Source organism: Tiliqua scincoides, chromosome 6 (genome assembly GCF_035046505.1).
Source record: "Tiliqua scincoides isolate rTilSci1 chromosome 6, rTilSci1.hap2, whole genome shotgun sequence".
Classification (NCBI taxonomy): Eukaryota; Metazoa; Chordata; class Lepidosauria; order Squamata; family Scincidae; genus Tiliqua; species Tiliqua scincoides.
In genome coordinates, this window is record NC_089826.1 from 40,459,721 (window position 1) to 40,479,656 (window position 19,936).

The 19,936-nt window shown below is 44.7% G+C and overlaps 1 protein-coding gene across 1 annotated transcript in view; it reads right to left on the reverse strand.

The window, feature by feature from the left end:
* FREM3 (FRAS1 related extracellular matrix 3) overlaps positions 1–19,936 on the reverse strand; it is a 105,585-nt gene that overhangs the window by 20,357 nt on the left and 65,292 nt on the right. The window contains exons 8-14 of the mRNA XM_066632886.1: positions 14,880–15,089; positions 14,247–14,444; positions 8,673–8,837; positions 7,833–8,015; positions 5,507–5,637; positions 3,571–3,729; positions 1,882–2,185 (exon numbers count right to left, since the gene is read on the reverse strand). Coding sequence (XP_066488983.1) covers positions 1,882–2,185; positions 3,571–3,729; positions 5,507–5,637; positions 7,833–8,015; positions 8,673–8,837; positions 14,247–14,444; positions 14,880–15,089 — 1,350 coding nt within the window. The remainder of the gene's footprint in view (positions 1–1,881; positions 2,186–3,570; positions 3,730–5,506; positions 5,638–7,832; positions 8,016–8,672; positions 8,838–14,246; positions 14,445–14,879; positions 15,090–19,936) is intronic.

Below are 19,936 nucleotides of genomic sequence, written 5' to 3' on the forward strand. Positions count from 1 at the left end.
AAATATTCCTGATTTGACTGTGCGGGCTGACTCGATGGAGCACTGTCTCAGTTTACCTGGAATGGCAGTGGGAAAGCCATTTCCTGTTCCCACCAGCAAAGACCAGAGCAGTCTTTTTCCCAACCCCAACTCAACAAGACAAGGAGGGAAAACCTTCACTTTCCTACGGAGTGACAGCACGTATTGTATACACCACAGAAGCCACAGGATCTCTCTGAAACTACAGTAATGATTTTGTATTGCTTATAATCTTATTCTCACTCACAAAGACTGCCGTATGACCTGAGACTGCCCTTTGCTTCAATTCCTATAAGCAGTCCCATCATACACACTTAGCTTCAAACTCCAAAGACTATACATGCTATGGAGCACTAGCTTGTGAACATCTAGTTCCTTCTACCCTCCTCTATGTGTGCTGCAGCATCTGGCCCACCTCACCCCAGCAGTGTATTTCTAGTGGCTGTCTGCTGGTGTTTTAGAATGTGAGCCCTTTTGGGACAGGAAGACATTAGTTATTTGATTTTTCTCTGTAAACCGCTTTGTGAACTTTTAGTTGAAAAGCGGTATATAAATACTGTCAATATTATTATTATTATTATTATTATTATTATTATTATTATTATTAATAATAATAATAATAATATTATATTATATAATAATAATAATATAATAATATAATAATATTAAAATAAATATAATAATAATAATAATAATAATAATAATAATAATAATAATAATAATAATAATAATAATAATAATATGTGCAGTGTCACTGATTTCCACAGTCCTTCCACTCCTTTTTCACAGTAAAAGGATCTTTAGGAAATAGGTGTATGCCATATCCTGTCACATGCACAGAGGGGGGAGGTATGGTATAGAACTTTCCAACATTGTTAACCAGCCGTCGGTTCCAAGGTTTCAGCTGTACAACAATTAGTGTGCCTGTTATTTTGACATATTTTCTTCTAAAACCTGAGTTTTAGAATTTCTTTTTAAATTACACAAGCTGGCTACAGGTGGACTGGGGCTCTCAGTCAAGTGCCTTAGTGGTGCACTGGGTGCAATGGTGGGAGTATTACATTATTGGCAAAGACATGTGGCAAGGTAGTGCCTATGAGGATTTGGATGATCGACACAGTGGCACCACTATGGCTATGATCTCTCTTTCTGGCTCACTCAGAAAAACACCATATTTTGTCATTTTTTCTGGTATGTTCAATGAACAGCCGTCAGGTCTTCAATGGCCTGGGCCTTCAGCCTGTGTCTAAAGTTGACCAGCTCGATGCTGTGCCTGAAGGACACAGTTGGAACAATAAACCTACAACATCTCTCACTCATTCTTGCACCACCAGTTTACAAATGATCCAATTTCCACACAGTCTTTGTTCTGAGGAGATCTTATAACTCTAGACCAGCCATTTTCAACCTTTTTCATCTCATGGCACACTGACAAGGCACTAAAATTGTCAAGGCACACCATCAGTTTTTGGACCATTTAAAAGGCACACCATGCTGCTGGTGGGGGGCTCACATCCCCATTGTGTCTACTAATATATGACTGTCCCCCTAACTTCTGCGGCCACAGCACAGTGGTTGAAAATAGCTGCTCTAGATGTTGGTTCAGAAGTATAACTGACTGGTGCATCAAGCAGGAGCATATCAAATCTTTTTGTTATAACACAAATTAATAATTTATTCTGTAATTACATCTGCTTTGTGGTTGTTAAAACATCAAGCCTGATATGGCAATTATATCGAATGAACTTTTCCTGGGCCCAGAGTTTTCTGCCTGGACCAAGGTGTTAGGAGCAGACAGTCAACCCATGTTTGACACGAGCCACCTGATTTTATGACAATCACAGACAGCATTTTGCACCATACCTTCTTCCCTGCTTATTGTGTAAATTGAGCTCAGCAATTCTAAACCGACATCTCCGTTAGCATTGACAGCACGAGCTGCACACTGGACCCTTGAACCAGCCTGGAAATAGATGGAGTCTAAGGCAATTAACTTGGTGCTGGTGAAGAATGTGTTGGAGTCCACTTCACGCATGGGGCTGGTAACACCATCACTGCCACTTGGAGCACTGACAAGCCAGCGGTATAAGGTCAGTGTGTCATTGATGTTTTCGGCAGCACAGATAGATCCAGTCTTGTCATAGTCTGAATACTTGGGGTTGCATGCCTGCAGGTTGACAAGTGTACATACAAACCCATTTGATTATTTCTATGTCTGCCTCAGTTAAACAATTAAGGGCCCAATTCTATCCAATTTTCCAGGACCGGTGCAGCGGTGTCAGTGGGATGTGCACTGCATCCTTTGGTGGGGAGGCAGTCACAGAGGTAAGGGAACATTTGTTCTCTTACCTCTGGGCCACACTGTGGCGGCACAGGTGTTGGAAAGTTGGACAGGATTGGGCCTGAAGGGTCCAGTCCTATCCAATTTTCCACTGCTGGTGCAGTTGTGCCAGTGGGGTGGGCGCTGCATCCTGTGCTGGAGGGGCAATCACTGGGGCCTTCTCAAGGTATGGGAACATGTGTTCCCTTACCACGGGGCTGCATTATGGTTACACTGGAGCTGGAAAATTGGATAGAGTTGGGCCCTAAGAATAAGAGGGTTTTTTTTCTTTATATTGCAATGTGTATATGTATACACATTATTTATTCAGTGTAAACAAAATTGTGAATAACTATCTGTAGCAACTGAAAAACAGTATATACAATTTAACTTGAATATAAAGTTTATATATAAATAATTTATAGATAATTTAACTTTATAATCAATAAATATAAATGTAAATATTAACATTATTTGCTATTTATAAAATTTGCTAAATAAAAATATTTTGCTATCAAAGATAATAATTCACTCTCTAGCAAATGTATACTCTAGTAACTCTGCTTTTTAGTAGCAGAGCATACAAAATGGGCCTCAGACTGGCTTAAATGGAAGGCTGCATTTGTATTAGATGCATTTTACAACTTGCATTTTACATTTTAGAACAAGTTACAATTTGCATTTGTACAAACCGGAGAGAAACAGATTACAATCCTATTAAGTATCATACTGGCTCTCCTTTACCCACTAATTCTGCATCTCAAAAACACAGCATCTCTCTCTGTCCCAAAACAACAGTCTCTCTCTCTCATGCACAGAAATCCGTGCTATGCAAAAATCTTGGAGTGGACAGATTGCACGTATGCAAAAGTGCAACGTGGCTGTCTTCATGCCATTTCTGCTCAACGTTGCATATATGCAACATGGACCCGATGTGTACACCTGTGGGCTGGACAAAAATGGGTTAATTTGGGACATCTTTAAGTCAGGGACTCTTTGTCACAGTAATCTAACTCATAGGGTTAAGAATACTCTGAAAATGTGAAAGGCATTTAGTGACTAGGAAACTGGATGCCTAATTCTAGGTACTGAAGCTGAAATTTGTGTCTAGCTCACAAATTCTCACTAGTTTGGGTGATTAATTATATAACCCCAAACATTTGCTTTTCAGCTAGTACTGTTGACCATCAACAACTGTAATTTGGAGAAGAGTTGGCAAGAACAGATCATACCGTTACACACACGACAGGGTAGCCATTTGGAGGCTGGGGCCTTCCTCTGCTTTTAGCAGTGTCATCGTACAACAAAAGAGAAACAACCTGAGGCACAGCTGGGAAAGTCACATCTGCCACACTGTCCATTTCTTCAATGTACACAATGGCTTTGTTCATCTGAATGGAAAGACAGAAAAAAGTTCTATCTGCAAGTGAAAAAGGGACAGAAGCGCATAGTTTGGTGTGAGGATACACCAAAAGCACACAAAGTTTATGTACACATTTTATCAGAATGCAACATTTGAAGGCTTGAATAGAGAAATATAACTTTCAGCTAATTATGTATGAGATCACTACACTTATTTTTTTGTACTCTTGATCTGTACAAAGTCTAGGAAGCCTAGTCCTTTATTAGGACTAAACAAAGTGTTCTCCAGAACTCTTCATGGATGTTAAACAAAGCAAAAAGAGGGTGTGCATAGTATAATCATGATGTAATGTGAGAGCTAGGATGCTATAGTGCAGGGAGCTTTACTCCCTTAGTAAGTTCTTGCAAGGGACGGGCTAGGGCAGCAACGCGAACCCCAGGATCGCCTCACTAAGGGGGGGCGAGGGTGGGTGCTTGTGACTTACTTTACACGATGCTGGGCTGCAGCAGGCTGCAGGAGGTGTGGGGAGCCCTGCAAAATGGAAGTGCTTTGCGCCCGCTTCTTTTGCAGGTTCCAAGCGTCAGGGAGTGCTGTGCAGGGCTGCGCAGGGCTCCCTGCACCTCCTGCGGCCCAGCATCGTGTAAAGTAAGTCACAAGCACCCCCCCTCACCCCCCTTAGCGACGCAATTTTGGGGATCGTGTCGCTGACTCTCTCCCCTTCCCCCGCCCCTTAAAGGGACGGGGGAAGAGTTACACTAACTGGTGGGTCACAACCCACCAGTTTGAGAACCACTGCTGTAGTGGTTTGGGAGAACAGGAAGATCCAGGTTCAAATCCCCGCTCAACAACTTACTGAGCGACCTTGGGAAAGTCACTATCTTTCAGCCTATCTTACCTCACAGGATTGTTGTAAGGACAAAAGGAGGGAAGGAACCATGTACACTGCCCTGTGCTCTTTGGAAGAAGGCTGGTATAAAAATGTGAAAAAATGAAATAAATTATCACACACACACACCCCCGAAGCCTACAATTTATAAGAGTTTTGCATATAGAAGGAGTTAGGCAAACTCTTGTTGATTAGGGTCGCCAAGTGATAGGTCCTAATTGTACCTATCTTTTATCCAGGAGGAAGGAAGAAAATGGCAGTTCTCCCATTTTTAGGAAATACAAACTCCAGTAGTTACTTTGTTTTATCTTGTGTCTTAATCAAAGCACACAGTCATCATGGCCTGTAAGAAGATTTAAAGAAGACAAAAATCCACTGAGGAAAATTGTCTTTTAAATCATACAGGATACAGCTTCCAAAAGGCTTGCTTGCAGGAAATCCCACACTCAAATGATCTCAGGTGTTGTTGATATGTATAAAAATTGTCCCAACACAAAACAATTAATATGTGAGCACAGAGTTAAGGTATAATGAAAATAGACAAGTTTTCACTGCAACCTTGAATAGTTGGGACAGTGAATGGGTGATATCTATATATTTTGCCTCACAGGACCACACTTGAGGCAAAATTTTCACTGAGGAAATGGTATGGGGGGGGGGAGAAGCTTAACACCTCTATATCAGTACTGTGGTCCTGACTAGATCTGGAGTGATCACAACCGCTCTTCCCATGCCTGTTATTAAAAAATAGCAAAAGATTCCATCACAATCTCCCACTGTTAAATTACTGTAGTGATCAAAAATGGCACATGAGGAATCCAGAGGCAAGCTAGCCTATTAAGCCTTGATGTTTCTGAATCATCATTACCTAAATTCAAACTGAGTGAGAAACTTGCCGAACCACTTATCAAATCATTACCTGTGTCTCAGCTACCATATTCTCATCAGGTTTCAAGTGTACTGTAAATGCTTCACGCATTTCTCTCACTCCATCGTATAAAACTTCAACCTCAACAAAGTGCTTTGTTTCTCCTTCTCTGAATTCAATATCTGAAAGAGAATTTGTAGAAACGTGAACTGCTTTCCTTGTTTATCAGCAGACTAAGGGCCCAATCCTAGCCAATTTTCCAGTACCGGTACAGCCGCAATGCAGCCCGGAGGTAAGGGAACAAATGTTTCCCTTACCTTCAGGAGGCCTCTGTGACTCCCTCCCCACCACAGGAAGCAGTGCGTACCCATTGGCACAGCAGCACCAGCACTGGAAAATTAGATAGGATTGGGCCCTTAGGCTGGGATCCAAAGGGCAGGAGATTCCACTCCCTATACAGTACTTGGTGTCAAATGTGACTTAGGCAGTCAGCTAGCAGAAAAGCAGTCCTGCAATGCTAAAACCAAAAGAAAATAAACTTCAACATTTGGGATCTTATCATACAAACTTCAGGTTCAATGGATGTTGGAAATAACAGATAATTTCCAGTGTCCACAGGTCTGTTAAACTCTGCTTTACAGACCTCAGTTAGTGCTGCCACTCCTCTCCCCATCAGGTCAGCCTAGGAATGGAGATGCCCCTCTTCTGAGTGCTGAGGGAGCTTTCTAACATAAGGGTTTAGCAAACTAACAGGGGAGGAGAGGAGCCCAGGCACTCCTTCCCTTATAAGCCTGTTAAATCCTCCACTAGTTTGTTAAATTTGCAGCAGTTCCCAAACTGTGGGTTTGTGGTCCACCAGTGGGTCACAGCCGAATTTTTAGTAGGTTGCAAAACCGACCAGGCAGATTACACTATGTGCATCAATGGTTAAACAACCTGCTACTTGGGAGGAACACTGCTGCCCAGTCACTATTATAGCCGCAGAGGCTTGAGCAGCTAGTAAACTTTTTTTTAGGTGGGTCTCATTGCTAAAAGTTTTGGGAATCACTGGTCTACTGCATTATGCTGATTCAAAATGGTTGAGTCAAGCCATCATTTCATTCTATTAAACTCAGGTCAATCAGACTAATCACACTCAGACTAATTAGACTCAGGCTTATCAGACTAATATTGTGTTAGCATTCAAGGTTTTGCATTCATATTCTACAGCAGGGGTGCTCAAACATTTTGGCAGGAGGGCTGCATCGTCTCTCTGACACTGTGTCAGGGGCCAGAAAAAAAAAATAATTTGCATTTAAAATTTGCATAATTTACATAAATGAATATATTAGAGGTGGAATTTATATGACTGAATGAATTCAAACCAGTTCTTAAGCACTTTCACACACAGAAAGGGGGTGATCTTTCAGCCAATTCTTAAGCACCTTCACACTCAGGTAGGGGGGGCATCCCCCAGTCAGCTATTACACACTTTCACACACACATGCCAGCTTGCCTGCCTCCTCTTCCTCCCTCCTTCTCTTGCTCAGGTGGCATTTGCTGCTCCCTGGCCACTTATCCACTTGCCTGGTCAGCTGCCTGCCCACCCTCTCTCCCTCCCTCCCGTGGCTTGTGCCGCCCGGCTGTCTGCCTGCTCGCCCGCTCGGCTGCCTGGCCACCCTCCCTCCAGCGGCTTGTGCTGCAGCTGGCTGGCCAGTTGGCCACCCGCCTGCTCGCTCGCTCGGCTGCCTGTCCATCCAGTCGCCCTCCCCCTGCCTACCTGCCCACTCACTCAGGTGGCTTGTGCTGCAAGCGCCCACCCGCTCAGCTGCCTGCCCATCCAGCTGCCCTCCCCTGCCTGCTCAATCATTCGCTCGGCTGCCTGCCCACCCAGCCGCCCTCCCTGCCCACTCGCTCAGGTGGCTTGTGCTGACGCCTGCCCGCCTGGTCCTCCAGCCGCCTGCCTGCCTGCCTGCCCTCAACCTGCCAGGCAGGAAATGACCGGCCCAGTGTGCAGGCAGGGCTTTGATAGTGGGAAGTAACGCGACACTTGCAAGGCTTGAACTAATGCAAGACCTGCAAGTCTCGCGTTACCTTCCCACTATAAAAGGCCCTGCGTGCGCAGTTGGCTGATTTTTCCTTCGCTGCTGCTATCAGCAGCAGCGAGGGAAAAGCAGAGCTGGACCTCGCGCATTGGGCCAGCACGGGCTGTGGTGAGGACCGGGTGCCCATTGAAGATGGGGGGACACCGTGGGGGCCGGATGGGGACCCACCGTGGGCCACAAGTGGCCCGCGGGCCAGGGTTTGGACACCCCTGTTCTACAGCAACAACAATGTGGTTATTCTTTTATGAACAATTAGCAAATGTTTCCCCCCCCCCCTAAAATTCAAGTCTTACCTTCAGACATTGGGTTATAGTCTTCTCCAGAGGTTGCTGAACCATCTTTAGTATGAATCCTCACAATGGAAACTTTGGAACTGTCCCCCAGACGTAAGACAGGGATCTTCACAACTGCAATCTCCCCAGGCTCTTGAGGTTCTTGAATGCTATATTTTATTTCGGAGAACTTAATAACTGGTTCTGCAAGAGAACTGAAGAAAGTTACCCTCTCATATTTAATCAAATGCAAATGTTATTTATTGGTAGTCAAAATAGCCCAAAGGAGATGAACAGGCCAAAACAAAACATGGGGTTTTAGCCAGAGCAACATGCTAGTCTCTTCTTGCGTGAATGGAAGTTCCTTGCAAAAACAGGAGGAGTGTTTAGAAGGGAGTTTCCACTTAGGAACAATTACTCTGAGTGCAAAGCACAGAAGACAACATTTCTGTTAAGTCACTGACAGCTCAATCCTATCCAGGGCTTATGGTGGTGGATCTTGCAATCTAACAACATAAGCCCCAAACCAGTCACAGGAAAGACATGCTGCTCTTGTGTGGTTTGGGTCCACTGGCACAAATGGCCAGAGACACTGCATATGCAAGAGCAGATCCCGGATGTCCCACTGGAGCAGGTAGGTCAGAAGTGGTTTGATAGAACAGAACAGATAATCAATCTGTTAATTAAAAAAAAAAATACTGTGCCTGGATGCAGGACACAGGAGCAAATGAACTATTGCTCTGTTCTAAGTGCAATTGTAAACTTTAGACTGGACCATCTTTGAAGCAATTACCCCAATCTGAGCATTGTGCAACTGAAAGAGTAATCAAAAGTGCAACTGAAAGCTGCTCATAAACTCACTGTCTTCTTCATCTTTAATCTTCACCAGAGATTCTTTCTGCTCCCCAATGGAGGCACCAAATGTAGATGTGCTTTTTGGTGTTCCAAGCACTAGTCGGAACTCTTCCTCTTCTTCATAGATGGTATCATCCTCCAGGACAACCACACAAGGCTTCTCAATCTCTCCTGCAACAATAAAAAGTTAAAAATGGAGAACAGCTTTGGGAGCACCTGCAATATAGCTCCACTATGTAGATTAAACATATCTATATTAAGTGGTGTTCTTTTATATTTAGCAGGGGGAGAGCAACTGTCCTTTTTCACCCCAGCATGGCATCTTTTTCAGTGGCTATTGCTGGGTCTCTTTTGTATTATTATTATTTTTTAGATTGTGAGCCCTCTAGGCACAGGGAACTATTTACTGATTTATTTTACTAAGTAAACCATTTTGTGAACTACAGGCATGCCTGGTATATGTGGTGGTTTTGTTTCAGAACCCCTCCCTCTGCGGTTAAGTGAAACCATGGATATCAGGGAATGTCCCCCCCCCGAGAGGGGAACACTCTTCCCTCGTCTCCAAAGGGTCTTCTGAGCCCAGCAGAGGTTGTGCACAACCGTCCATGGCCTCTGCTGGTCTCTGACCGAGCCTTACAGCAAAAAAACCCACAACTTCTGGTTTTTTCATAAAATTGGAAGTGACATTTTTAATGCCTTATAAGGTATTAGGAGGCCCAGGGAAGCTCTTGTTGAAAATCAGTATATAAACTTATAATTTATATAATACACAGGAGTCCCCCTGTATCTGTCATGCATTCCAGCCTCCCCATGGATACGGAAACCAGAGACACAGGGGAACCCTATCTCTGCAACCTCCCTGTGCCATCCCACTTCATTAACTTTGTTTTTCTTCTTACCACTAGTGCCAGGATTGATCATGTCCTGCTTTTACTAGTTGTTATAAGCATGAAGCTTATAGACAGACAAGCAGGTAGGAAGCCTGCACACTAGAGGGGATGACCAAAGAACAGTAACAGGAACCAGAAGCAGGGGGGAGAGTGGATCAGGTCCAGAAGGGGGCGGGAATGAGGAAGAGGCATCTGCCATAACCTATTTCCCCCCAAGCCAGAAAGACCAATTGCACAGAAAGTGGCCTGGATTTGTGCCAGCTATAGAGCTGGTGTGGATCTAAGTAGCCCCATAGAGGATGCTGGGGCTATTCTTGGGGAAAGTACAAAGGTCCCCTTACCTTAAGGAGACCTCCAGGAGCCACAATTCCCATGCTGCATAAGGCAGAGGGTACACAGGCCCTGCTGCACCACAGCGTGGGTATCTGGATTGGACAATTATTTTATAAAATATATTAATTAAAATTAAATAAACTCTTCTTATTTAGCAAAAAAAAATTCTCTTTCGAACAGTTACAAGTTTTAGACTAACTTTAAAAACCAATGAAAGATATCACATGATGATTCCCAACAGTCTCAACAGCAGTGCACTAGAACCCGAAAGCCTTGCCCCTCTCCTGCTATCACAAGTTTGCTCTTCTGTTTGTGGAAGGAAAACACTCATCTTCTTGACTAATATTGGAGCAATTCGGAAGTCAACTAGATTAAAGTGGATTAATAACAAGTATTCTAGCCTAGACTGATTTGGGGACAGCAATCAAAATAACAATGGAAACAAGCAGCTCAAACACTGAAGAAACAATAAGACTTGAACAGTTGCAAAACATAAGACAGCACTGGAACAATGATTTAAAAACAAAAAAACCTCCATGAAAGGGCTGTTGTGCTTCCTCAAATGTGATGCACTAAAACGTGCATTTAAAACATGTTTCAAAGATATGCTACTAATCAGGGACACTGCACTTTCATATAGACAAAATCTGCTCAGGGCTGACCCAGGACAATTTTGGACGATCTTTCTGTAACTTATGACAAATACATAGGTGACCAGGGGGTGGGGGTGGTGGTGAATCACTCATGCAAAATAGGAAGTTTTTGCCCACATCTGTTCCTTTTAATGGGCATGGACGACACCAAGGGTTGGCCAGGTTGGACACTGGCTGAATTCTGAGTATTGGTGGCACCAGTAGAGCATAATGTGTCATCAGAGTGTGGGCAGGAGACACCATGAAGGCTTTGTTTTGGTGGCCCCAGTAAGCTGGCACTGCCACTGCCACTGCCAATGGTACTGTAGGCTCTGACTGGTTGATCAAAACATGACAATGAGCCTGGAAGGATATTTCACTTCAGTATTTGTAAGCCTTTGCTAAATGACTTTGCTAAACGACCGTGCTAAATGACTGTGGCTTAGAGCAGCTAGTCACGGAGCCCACCAGAGGACAGGTGACTCTGGATTTAATATTGTGCGGTATGCAGGACCTGGTTAGAGATGTAAATGTTACTGAGCCATTGGGGAACAGTGATCATGCTGCGATCCGTTTTGACATGCACGTTGGGGGAAGAATACCAGGCAAATCTCTAACAAAAACCCTTGACTTCCGACGGGCAGACTTCCCCCAAATGAGGAGGCTGGTTAGAAGGAGATTGAAAGGGAGGGTAAAAAGAGTCCAATCTCTCCAGAGTGCATGGAGGCTGCTTAAAACAACAGTAATAGAGGCCCAGCAGAGGTGTAAACTGCAAAGAAAGAAGGGTTCCACTAAATCCAGGAGGGTGCCCACATGGCTAACCAGCCAAGTTAGAGAGGCTGTGAAGCGCAAGGAAGCTTCCTTCCGTAAATGGAAGTCTTTCCCTAATGAGGAGAATAAAAAGGAACATAAACTGTGGCAAAAGAAATGTAAGAAGGTGATACGGGAGGCCAAGCAAGACTATGAGGAACGCATGGCCAGCAACATTAAGGGGAATAATAAAAGCTTCTTCAAATATGTTAGAAGCAGGAAACCCGTCAGAGAAGCGGTTGGCCCTCTGGATAGTGAGGGAGGGAAAGGGGAGATAAAAGGAGACTTAGAGATGGCAGAGAAATTAAATGAGTTCTTTGCATCTGTCTTCATGGCAGAAGACCTCGGGCAGATACCGCTGCCCGAACGGCCCCTCCTGACCGAGGAGTTAAGTCAGATAGAGGTTAAAAGAGAAGATGTTTCAGACCTCATTGATAAATTAAAGATCAATAAGTCACCAGACCCTGATGGCATCCACCCAAGGGTTATTAAGGAATTGAAGAATGAAGTTGCAGATCTCTTGACTAAAGTATGCAACTTGTCCCTCAAAACGGCCACGGTGTCAGAAGATTGGAGAATAGCAAATGTCACGCCTATTTTTAAAAAGGGAAAGAGGGGGGACCCGGGAAACTATAGGCCGGTCAGCCTAACATCCATACCGGGTAAGATGGTGGAATGCCTCATCAAAGATAGGATCTCAAAACACATAGATGAACAGGCCTTGCTGAGGGAGAGTCAGCATGGCTTCTGTAAGGGTAAGTCTTGCCTCACAAACCTTATAGAATTCTTTGAAAAGGTCAACAGGCATGTGGATGTGGGAGAACCCGTGGACATTATATATCTGGACTTTCAGAAGGCGTTTGACACGGTCCCTCACCAAAGGCTACTGAAAAAAGTCCACAGTCAGGGAATTAGAGGACAGGTCCTCTCATGGATTGAGAACTGGTTGGAGGCCAGGAAGCAGAGAGTGGGTGTCAATGGGCAATTTTCACAATGGAGAGAGGTGAAAAGCGGTGTGCCCCAAGGATCTGTCCTGGGGCCGGTGCTTTTCAACCTCTTCATAAATGACCTGGAGACAGGGTTGAGCAGTGAAGTGGCTAAGTTTGCAGACGACACCAAACTTTTCCGAGTGGTGAAGACCAGAAGTGATTGTGAGGAGCTCCAGAAGGATCTCTCCAGACTGGCAGAATGGGCAGCAAAATGGCAATGCGCTTCAATGTCAGTAAGTGTAAAGTCCTGCACATTGGGGCAAAAAATCAAAACTTTAGATATAGGCTGATGGGTTCTGAGCTGTCTGTGACAGATCAGGAGAGAGATCTTGGGGTGGTGGTGGACAGGTCGATGAAAGTGTCGACCCAATGTGCGGCGGCAGTGAAGAAGGCCAGCTATGCTTGGGATCATTAGGAAGGGTATTGAGAACAAAACGGCTAGTATTATAATGCCGTTGTACAAATTGATGGTAAGGCCACACCTGGAGTATTGTGTCCAGTTCTGGTCACCGCATCTCAAAAAAGACATAGTGGAAATGGAAAAGGTGCAAAAGAGAGCGACTAAGATGATTACGGGGCTGGGGCACCTTCCTTATGAGGAAAGGCTATGGCGTTTGGGCCTCTTCAGCCTAGAAAAGAGACATGAGGGGGGACATGATTGAGGGGGGACATGATTGAGACATACAAAATTATGCAGGGGATGGACAGAGTGGATAGGGAGATGCTCTTTACACTCTCACATAATACCAGAACCAGGGGACATCCACTAAAATTGAGTGTTGGGCGGGTTAGGACAGACAAAAGAAAATATTTCTTTACTCAGTGTGTGGTTGGTCTGTGGAACTCCTTGCCACAGGATGTGGTGCTGGAGTCTAGCCTAGACGCCTTTAAAAGGGGATTGGACAAGTTTCTGGAGGAAAAATCCATTATGGGGTACAAGCCATGATGTGTATGCGCATCCTCCTGATTTTAGAAATGGGTTATGTTAGAATGCCAGATGCAGGGGAGGGCACCAGGATGAGGTCTCTTGTTATCTGGTGTGCTCCCTGGGGCATTTGGTGGGCCGCTGTGAGATATAGGAAGCTGGACTAGATGGGCCTATGGCCTGATCCAGTGGGGCTGTTCTTATGTTCTTGTTATGTTCTTTGTAAGAACAACATTTTAAATTATAAAATCCGGGTGTTTCAAAGTAAGATTTTGTTAGTGTCTACTTCAGCGGTGTCAAACATAAGGCCTTCAGGCCAAACGTGGCCCCCAGAAACAATTTATCTCGTCCTCATTATAATTGGGCACTCCCTGCTTGACAAATGGGTTCTCTCATATCTTGAAAATATGAACAAAGTTTGCACATTTTCTCTTCTGTCATTTGCAGCTAATGAGTTTCTAAGTGAGAAAAAAGTGTTTATTGATCTGGCCATCATCTGCTTAATGATGTCACTTTCTGCTAAATGATGTCACTTCCAGACCTCAGCAGGCACCATGAACGCTAACTTCAGCCCTCTGTACAAAACAGGTTTGTCACCCCAGTTTACTTGAACAATGTTTTAAAACACAGTGTCTGGCTTTGTGCCCACATCCCTTTTAGTGAGATTCCCTTATGGTATGCATAAACAATTAAAGTAACCTGCCTTCCCTTTTAATAGGGCTTTAGAAGATAAAGTTAATGAAGCTGCTAAGTAACAATAATTTAATGAAATGTTAATAAAACATGGACATAAAGTTTAAGTGTCTTAATTTTAGAGCTTTTGTAACAGTCTTGTGAGTTTTTAAAAAAATCTTAATTATTTCTACCAACACCCACACCCTCCGAGGAACTCTGCTACTAAAAATCAAAAGAAATTCTTTTATGAGGCATTTTGAGAATGCAGTTGCTTAACTGGGAAATTCCTTTAAAAAAAAAAAAGAAAAAAAAAGATGAGACCTTACCTGGGAGGAACACCACTACAGAGTCATCTGTGTTTGGTCTCTCCTCATAATCCATCATAACCTGGGCAGAACCCTGACGAGTATAGCAACGAACTGTAGATTTATGGCTAACATCACCACTGCGGTAAATTATAGCTGCCACTAGCCCATCCTTTTCATTCACTGTGTACGATGGCTCCTTAAATTGAACTCTGGGTACTGTCAAAGCAAGCAAGCAAGCAAGAAAAAAAGTCTTTTAACATGTCACTGTTATCCCCATATTATTCAGATTTACACAGAGACATTCTATGATAATTCATATAGTGTTTCTCCTAGTTTAGAGTGGCGAATTTTAAACACTTATCTACAATTACACCAAATGACTCATTCTACTTGTATATGGATTTATTAATCATATCCTCCAAATGATCCAACCTACTCTACAAACCTCAAAACCAACATTAAAGGCAAAATGAAAAAAAAATCCAGATTCAAAAACAGGTGACAGAGAAACGATAACCCCACCTTTTCCCACAATGTACAGTTTGCACTCATCAAACTCAAAAGTTATAATGCTTACTAACAAATGCTTTAACCAAAATAACATCCTGCAAGGACAGAATAGGAATTAGAAACTTCCTTTTTGGCACTTACAGTCAGTGATGGTATCATTGATGAAGATAGTAGTTTTGCTTGGTTCCCCAAGCACTGCGTTCATGGGCATCCTGAGAACAAGTTCAAACTTTTCTGGACCCTCAAGGACAGGTTGTCCCAAATCATCCAAGATGGTCACACGGAAAGTCTGCATATTTACCCCAGGAGCAAAATCCAGATTGCGGCTGATGCCAACATAATCAACTCCAGCTATTAAAAAAACCCAAAAGGAACCCATTCAATCATTCCTGCAATATGTTCAATAAAATCAAGATATACAAACAACCCAATCCTACCCCTCCCCATCTTCCACCATAAGGCCGCAGACAGAGTGCACACTTTATGTTATGGTGGGGAATGGAGATGATCAGCTGGCCAGTGAGAGGTATATAAAAATATTTTTTATTTACCTCCTGGTAGACCATCTGATTTCCTATAGGTCTCCTTGAACCCATGCCAGCAATTTTGCTTGCATAAGCAAAGGTAGATTCTGTAGAACCTCAAGGATCAGATTGTGGAATGTTATGGGCGGGGCTATTTATTGACAGTTAATTCTGGGTTTAGCTAAAATTTGTTTATTTATTACAGTATTGATATACCACCTCTCTCATAAGCGGTATATACTCAAGGTAGTTGACACAGGCAGGCTGAACATAAACACAATTTTTCAGTAAGGTTTTTACAAGTACTATTCTATGAGAAAATCTCATAAAACCCTCCATTTCTCCAGATGTTTCCCTTCATAGTTCAGTCATCATCCCGGCTTCCAACACTTACGCCCTCCAAGCTCTCGCAGGCAGCTGCAAACCAGGCTTCAGATTGGTTCTCAAGATGTTATATGTTTTTATGACTCCTCCACACTCTGCTATAGAGGTATGCTAGCTGCTTCTCACAGTCACTCTTAGCCTCTTGGTATCCCTTCCAAACAGTTGATCCTGCTTAGCTTTTTCAGGCAATGCAACAGCTCAGCTTCCAGACCGCAGTTCCTGCCCTACTCTGCATATTTGTGAGGTTTTGAACAACGTACAACACAAATACACTAGAATACCTGTTAAGTGTCTTATGGCCCAATCCTATGGGCCACTGACAGCAGCAGATCTAGTGAACTGCTTGTACAAGGTCTGCTTGTAACACACCTTTAATCACACTCTGTAATCAGTACAGAGTTGCTGAAGGAAATGTCTGGAGGCTCTTTACATGCACCAGAACCACCTGGACACTCCGCTGATGCAGACAAGGTGGTGGAGGGAGCAGTTTGGGGCAGAGACTGGGCTGAACTGGGAGGCAGTTTGAGGGTAGGAGGGGGTAGATCTAGGCAGCAGTCATGAACACCACCTTTCCCAGTCTGGACCCACCCCATTCTCTCCCCAGACTTAACTCCAACAAATAGCTGGCCTGCGTCCAAGAAGACCCACTAGCAACTAGGTGGAACACAGAGAGTAAACATTTTTGTTTACCATGGGGCCATGTGATCACTACCATTACATGCAGCATGGGCTGCATCAGTGCAACTGCATGGTGGAAGATGGTAGGGACAGAATTGGGATATTAGAATGGCACCTGCATACATCTATGTATGTAAGAATATAAGAACAGCCTCACTGGATCAGGCCATAGGCCCATGTAGTCCAGCTTCCTGTATCTCACAGCGGCACACCAAATGCCCCAGGGAGTACACCAGATAACAAGAGACCTGCATCCTGGTGCCCTCCCTTACATCTAACATAGCCCATTTCTAAAATCAGGAGGTTGCACATACGCATCATGGCTTGTAACCTGTAATGGATTTTTCCTCCAGAAACTTGTCCAATCCCCTTTTAAAGGCGTCCAGGCCAGATGCCATCACCACATCCTGTGGCAAGGAGTTCCGTATCACCTTCTTACATTTCTTTTGGCACAGTTTGTTCCTTTTTATTCTCCTCATTAGGAAAAGACTTCCATTTACGGAAGAAAGCTTCCTTGCCTTTCACAGCCTCTCTAACTTGGCTGGTTAGCCATGCGGGCACCCTCCTGGATTTAGTGGAACCCTTCTTTCTTTGCGGTATACACCTCTGCTGGGCCTCTATTACTGTTGTTTTAAGCAGCCTCCATGCACTCTGGAGAGATTGGACTCTTTTTAACCTCCCTTTCAACCTCCTTCTAACCAGCCTCCTCATTTGGGGGAAGTCTGCCCGTCGGAAGTCAAGGGTTTTTGTTAGAGATTTGCCTGGTATTCTTCCCCCAACGTGCATGTCAAAACGGATTGCAGCATGATCACTGTTCCCCAATGGCTCAGTAACGTTTACATCTCTAACCAGGTCCTGCATAACGCACAATATTAAATCCAGAGTCACCTGTCCTCTGGTGGGCTCCGTGACTAGCTGCTGTAAGCCACAGTCATTTAGCACGTCAAGAAATCCGGTTTCCTTATCGTGACCAGAACACAAATTGACCCAGTCAATATGAGGATAATTGAAGTCCCCCATGATTACAATCCTTTCCCTCCTTGTCACCTCCCTGATCTGTTTCCTCATTTCAAGGTCCCCTTCCGGTTTCTGGTCTGGAGGACGATAGTACGCCCCCAGTATTACATCACTCCTCAGCCCTGGTAATTTAACCCACAAAGATTCTATGGTGGAGTTGGACCCACCCTCAATCTCTACTTTGCTGGATTCTATCCCTTCCTTAACATAAACGGTCACCTCACCTCCAACATGCCCCTCCCTATCCCTCCTGTAGAGTTTATAGCCCGGGATTGCTGTATCCCACTGATTCTCCACATTCCACCAGGCTTCCGTTATGCCCACTATGTCAATGTTTTCCCTTGTCACCAGACATTCCAGTTCTCCCATTTTTGCTCGGAGACTTTGGGCATTTTCATAAAAGCATCTGTACATGAAATGCCCCAGGATGGGCTGTTTATTAGCTCCTTTGTCTCCGCATCCTCTCACTGTGCCAAACTGTCTATCACATCCCATCATGCTACCATTCCCAATTTCTTCTATTCTGACTTTACCTTGTTGTTCTCTAAGCTCCCCATCCTCGTCCCATAGGGATGAGGAGTCCCGAACCGGATGCCCCTCAGCTCCTGTCAGCCTTCCCCCAGGGATCAGTTTAAAAGCTGCTCTGCCACCTTTATGTTATATGCCAGCAATCTGGTTCCATTCTGGTTCAAGTGAAGCCCATCCCTCTTGTACAGGCCCCACTTGTCCCAAAACGTTCCCCAGTGCCTAACAAATCTAAACCCCTCCTCCCTACACCACCATCTCATCCACGCATTGAGGCCCCGATCTCTGCCTGACTAGCTGGCCCTACGCGTGGAACAGGTAGCACATGTTACCCTTGAGGTCCTGGCTTTCAGCTTCCTACCTAATAGCCTAAATTTGGGCTCCAGGACCTCCCGGCTACACTTGCCCACGTCGTTGATGCCGACATGCACCACAACCGCTACCTCCTCCCCAGCACTGTCTACCAGCCTGTCTAGATGAGAAGTGATGTCCGCAACCTTCACACCAGGCAGGCAAGTCGCCATGCGGTCCTCACATCTGTCACAAACCCCCTCTCTATGTTTCTGATAATCGAATTCCCTACTACAAGAAGCCCCCGACCCCCCTCCCGCTGAGCAGTATCCTGAGCGCGTTCAGATATGGGCCCGTCCCCTGGAGAAGGGGTCCCCCCTAGGGGATTGTTTCCCTCCTCTCCAGGATGACGTCCTCCAGCCCCGAGACTTCCCACCTGTGCAGCTGAGGAGCTGTGCACCTGAGGGTGGGATGAAGCCTGATTGTCCCCGGAATCTTCCCATGGTCCTTCTCTGCCTGCCTCTGCTTCTCCAGGTCAGCCACCAAGGCTTCAAGGAAGCGGACACGTTCTCTGAGAACCTGGAGCTCCTTGCACCAAGGACACACCCATGACTTATAGAGGCATATAGTCATACATGTTACACTCGATGCAAAACACTGGATAGACCCCTCCCGGCTGCTGGCTGTCTGACTGCATAACTTTTTTTTTTTTTTTAATTTAGGGGTACTTAAAAAACCCTACACTGGTTTGCTGCCCTCTTCTCAAGGGAAGAGAAGGGCTGTGTCTGGGGCCCTGGCTTCCTCGCCCTGCTGCTGAACTCGCCCTGCTGCTAAACTCATGGTGCCTTACCTGGCACTTTGTTCCCAAGGCACTGGGTTTCCCAGAGGCCATGCGCACTTCTGCAGATAGGCTCATGCGGTGGCAGGCACTAGCTTCATACTCTTAGCTGGCTCCTCCTCCCTCCCTCCTTGCTGACTGAAAGGGGGCTGGTCTTCCCAGGTGAGATTACAAAAGCTCAGGAAGACAAAAGGCTGCTGATGGGCTTAATCCACTCTGCAGGCCCCTGAATGGGTTGCTTGGATTAGCCTAATGGGGCTCTTATCAACTCCTAAAGGACAATGACTATGCTAAATTGCCCTGTCTGGTTGGGAACTGGCCCTTCCTAGGTTCTTACTCTCCTTATTCAGTTTTCTTAGGCTGGATGGTTTTTTTAACCTCAAGTTAGTTTTTATTTGAGTAGGTTTATTTATTTATTGCTCTCACCTAGATCCTATGTCCCAATTTACTGAACTGCTTAGATTATGTTCTAATTTAGATTAAGTTTAACTTGGGTTAAGTATAGGGTTAATTTAAACAAAGTAGAAAAACTTGCTTTCCACTTTATCCTCCTCTTATTTATTTTTTCAGGTGCCTGACCCTTGGGCTCCTACTTACGAGTAGGACGCTGCTCCTGCTCAGAGCAGACCTATGCACACACCTACGTATTTATTTTTATTGCCCTCACCTAGCTCCTGTGCCCCAACTTGCTGGACCTTAGATTCCCTCCCTCAGGTTAGATTAGGTGCTAACTTAGGTAAAGCTTAGGTAAAGCTAAGCTAAAGGTAAAGCTAAGTTTCAAAGTTGATTTCAGGTTGATTTAAAGTTAGAAGACAAGGAGTTACAAAGACAAAGAGAAAGAGCACACTTACCTTCTCCTTCTTGCCCTCCTCCTCTCCTTCTCCAAAACTCAGCAGTCCAACTTGCCTTCTCCTTGCACAGATGCTAAACGCACGGTGCCT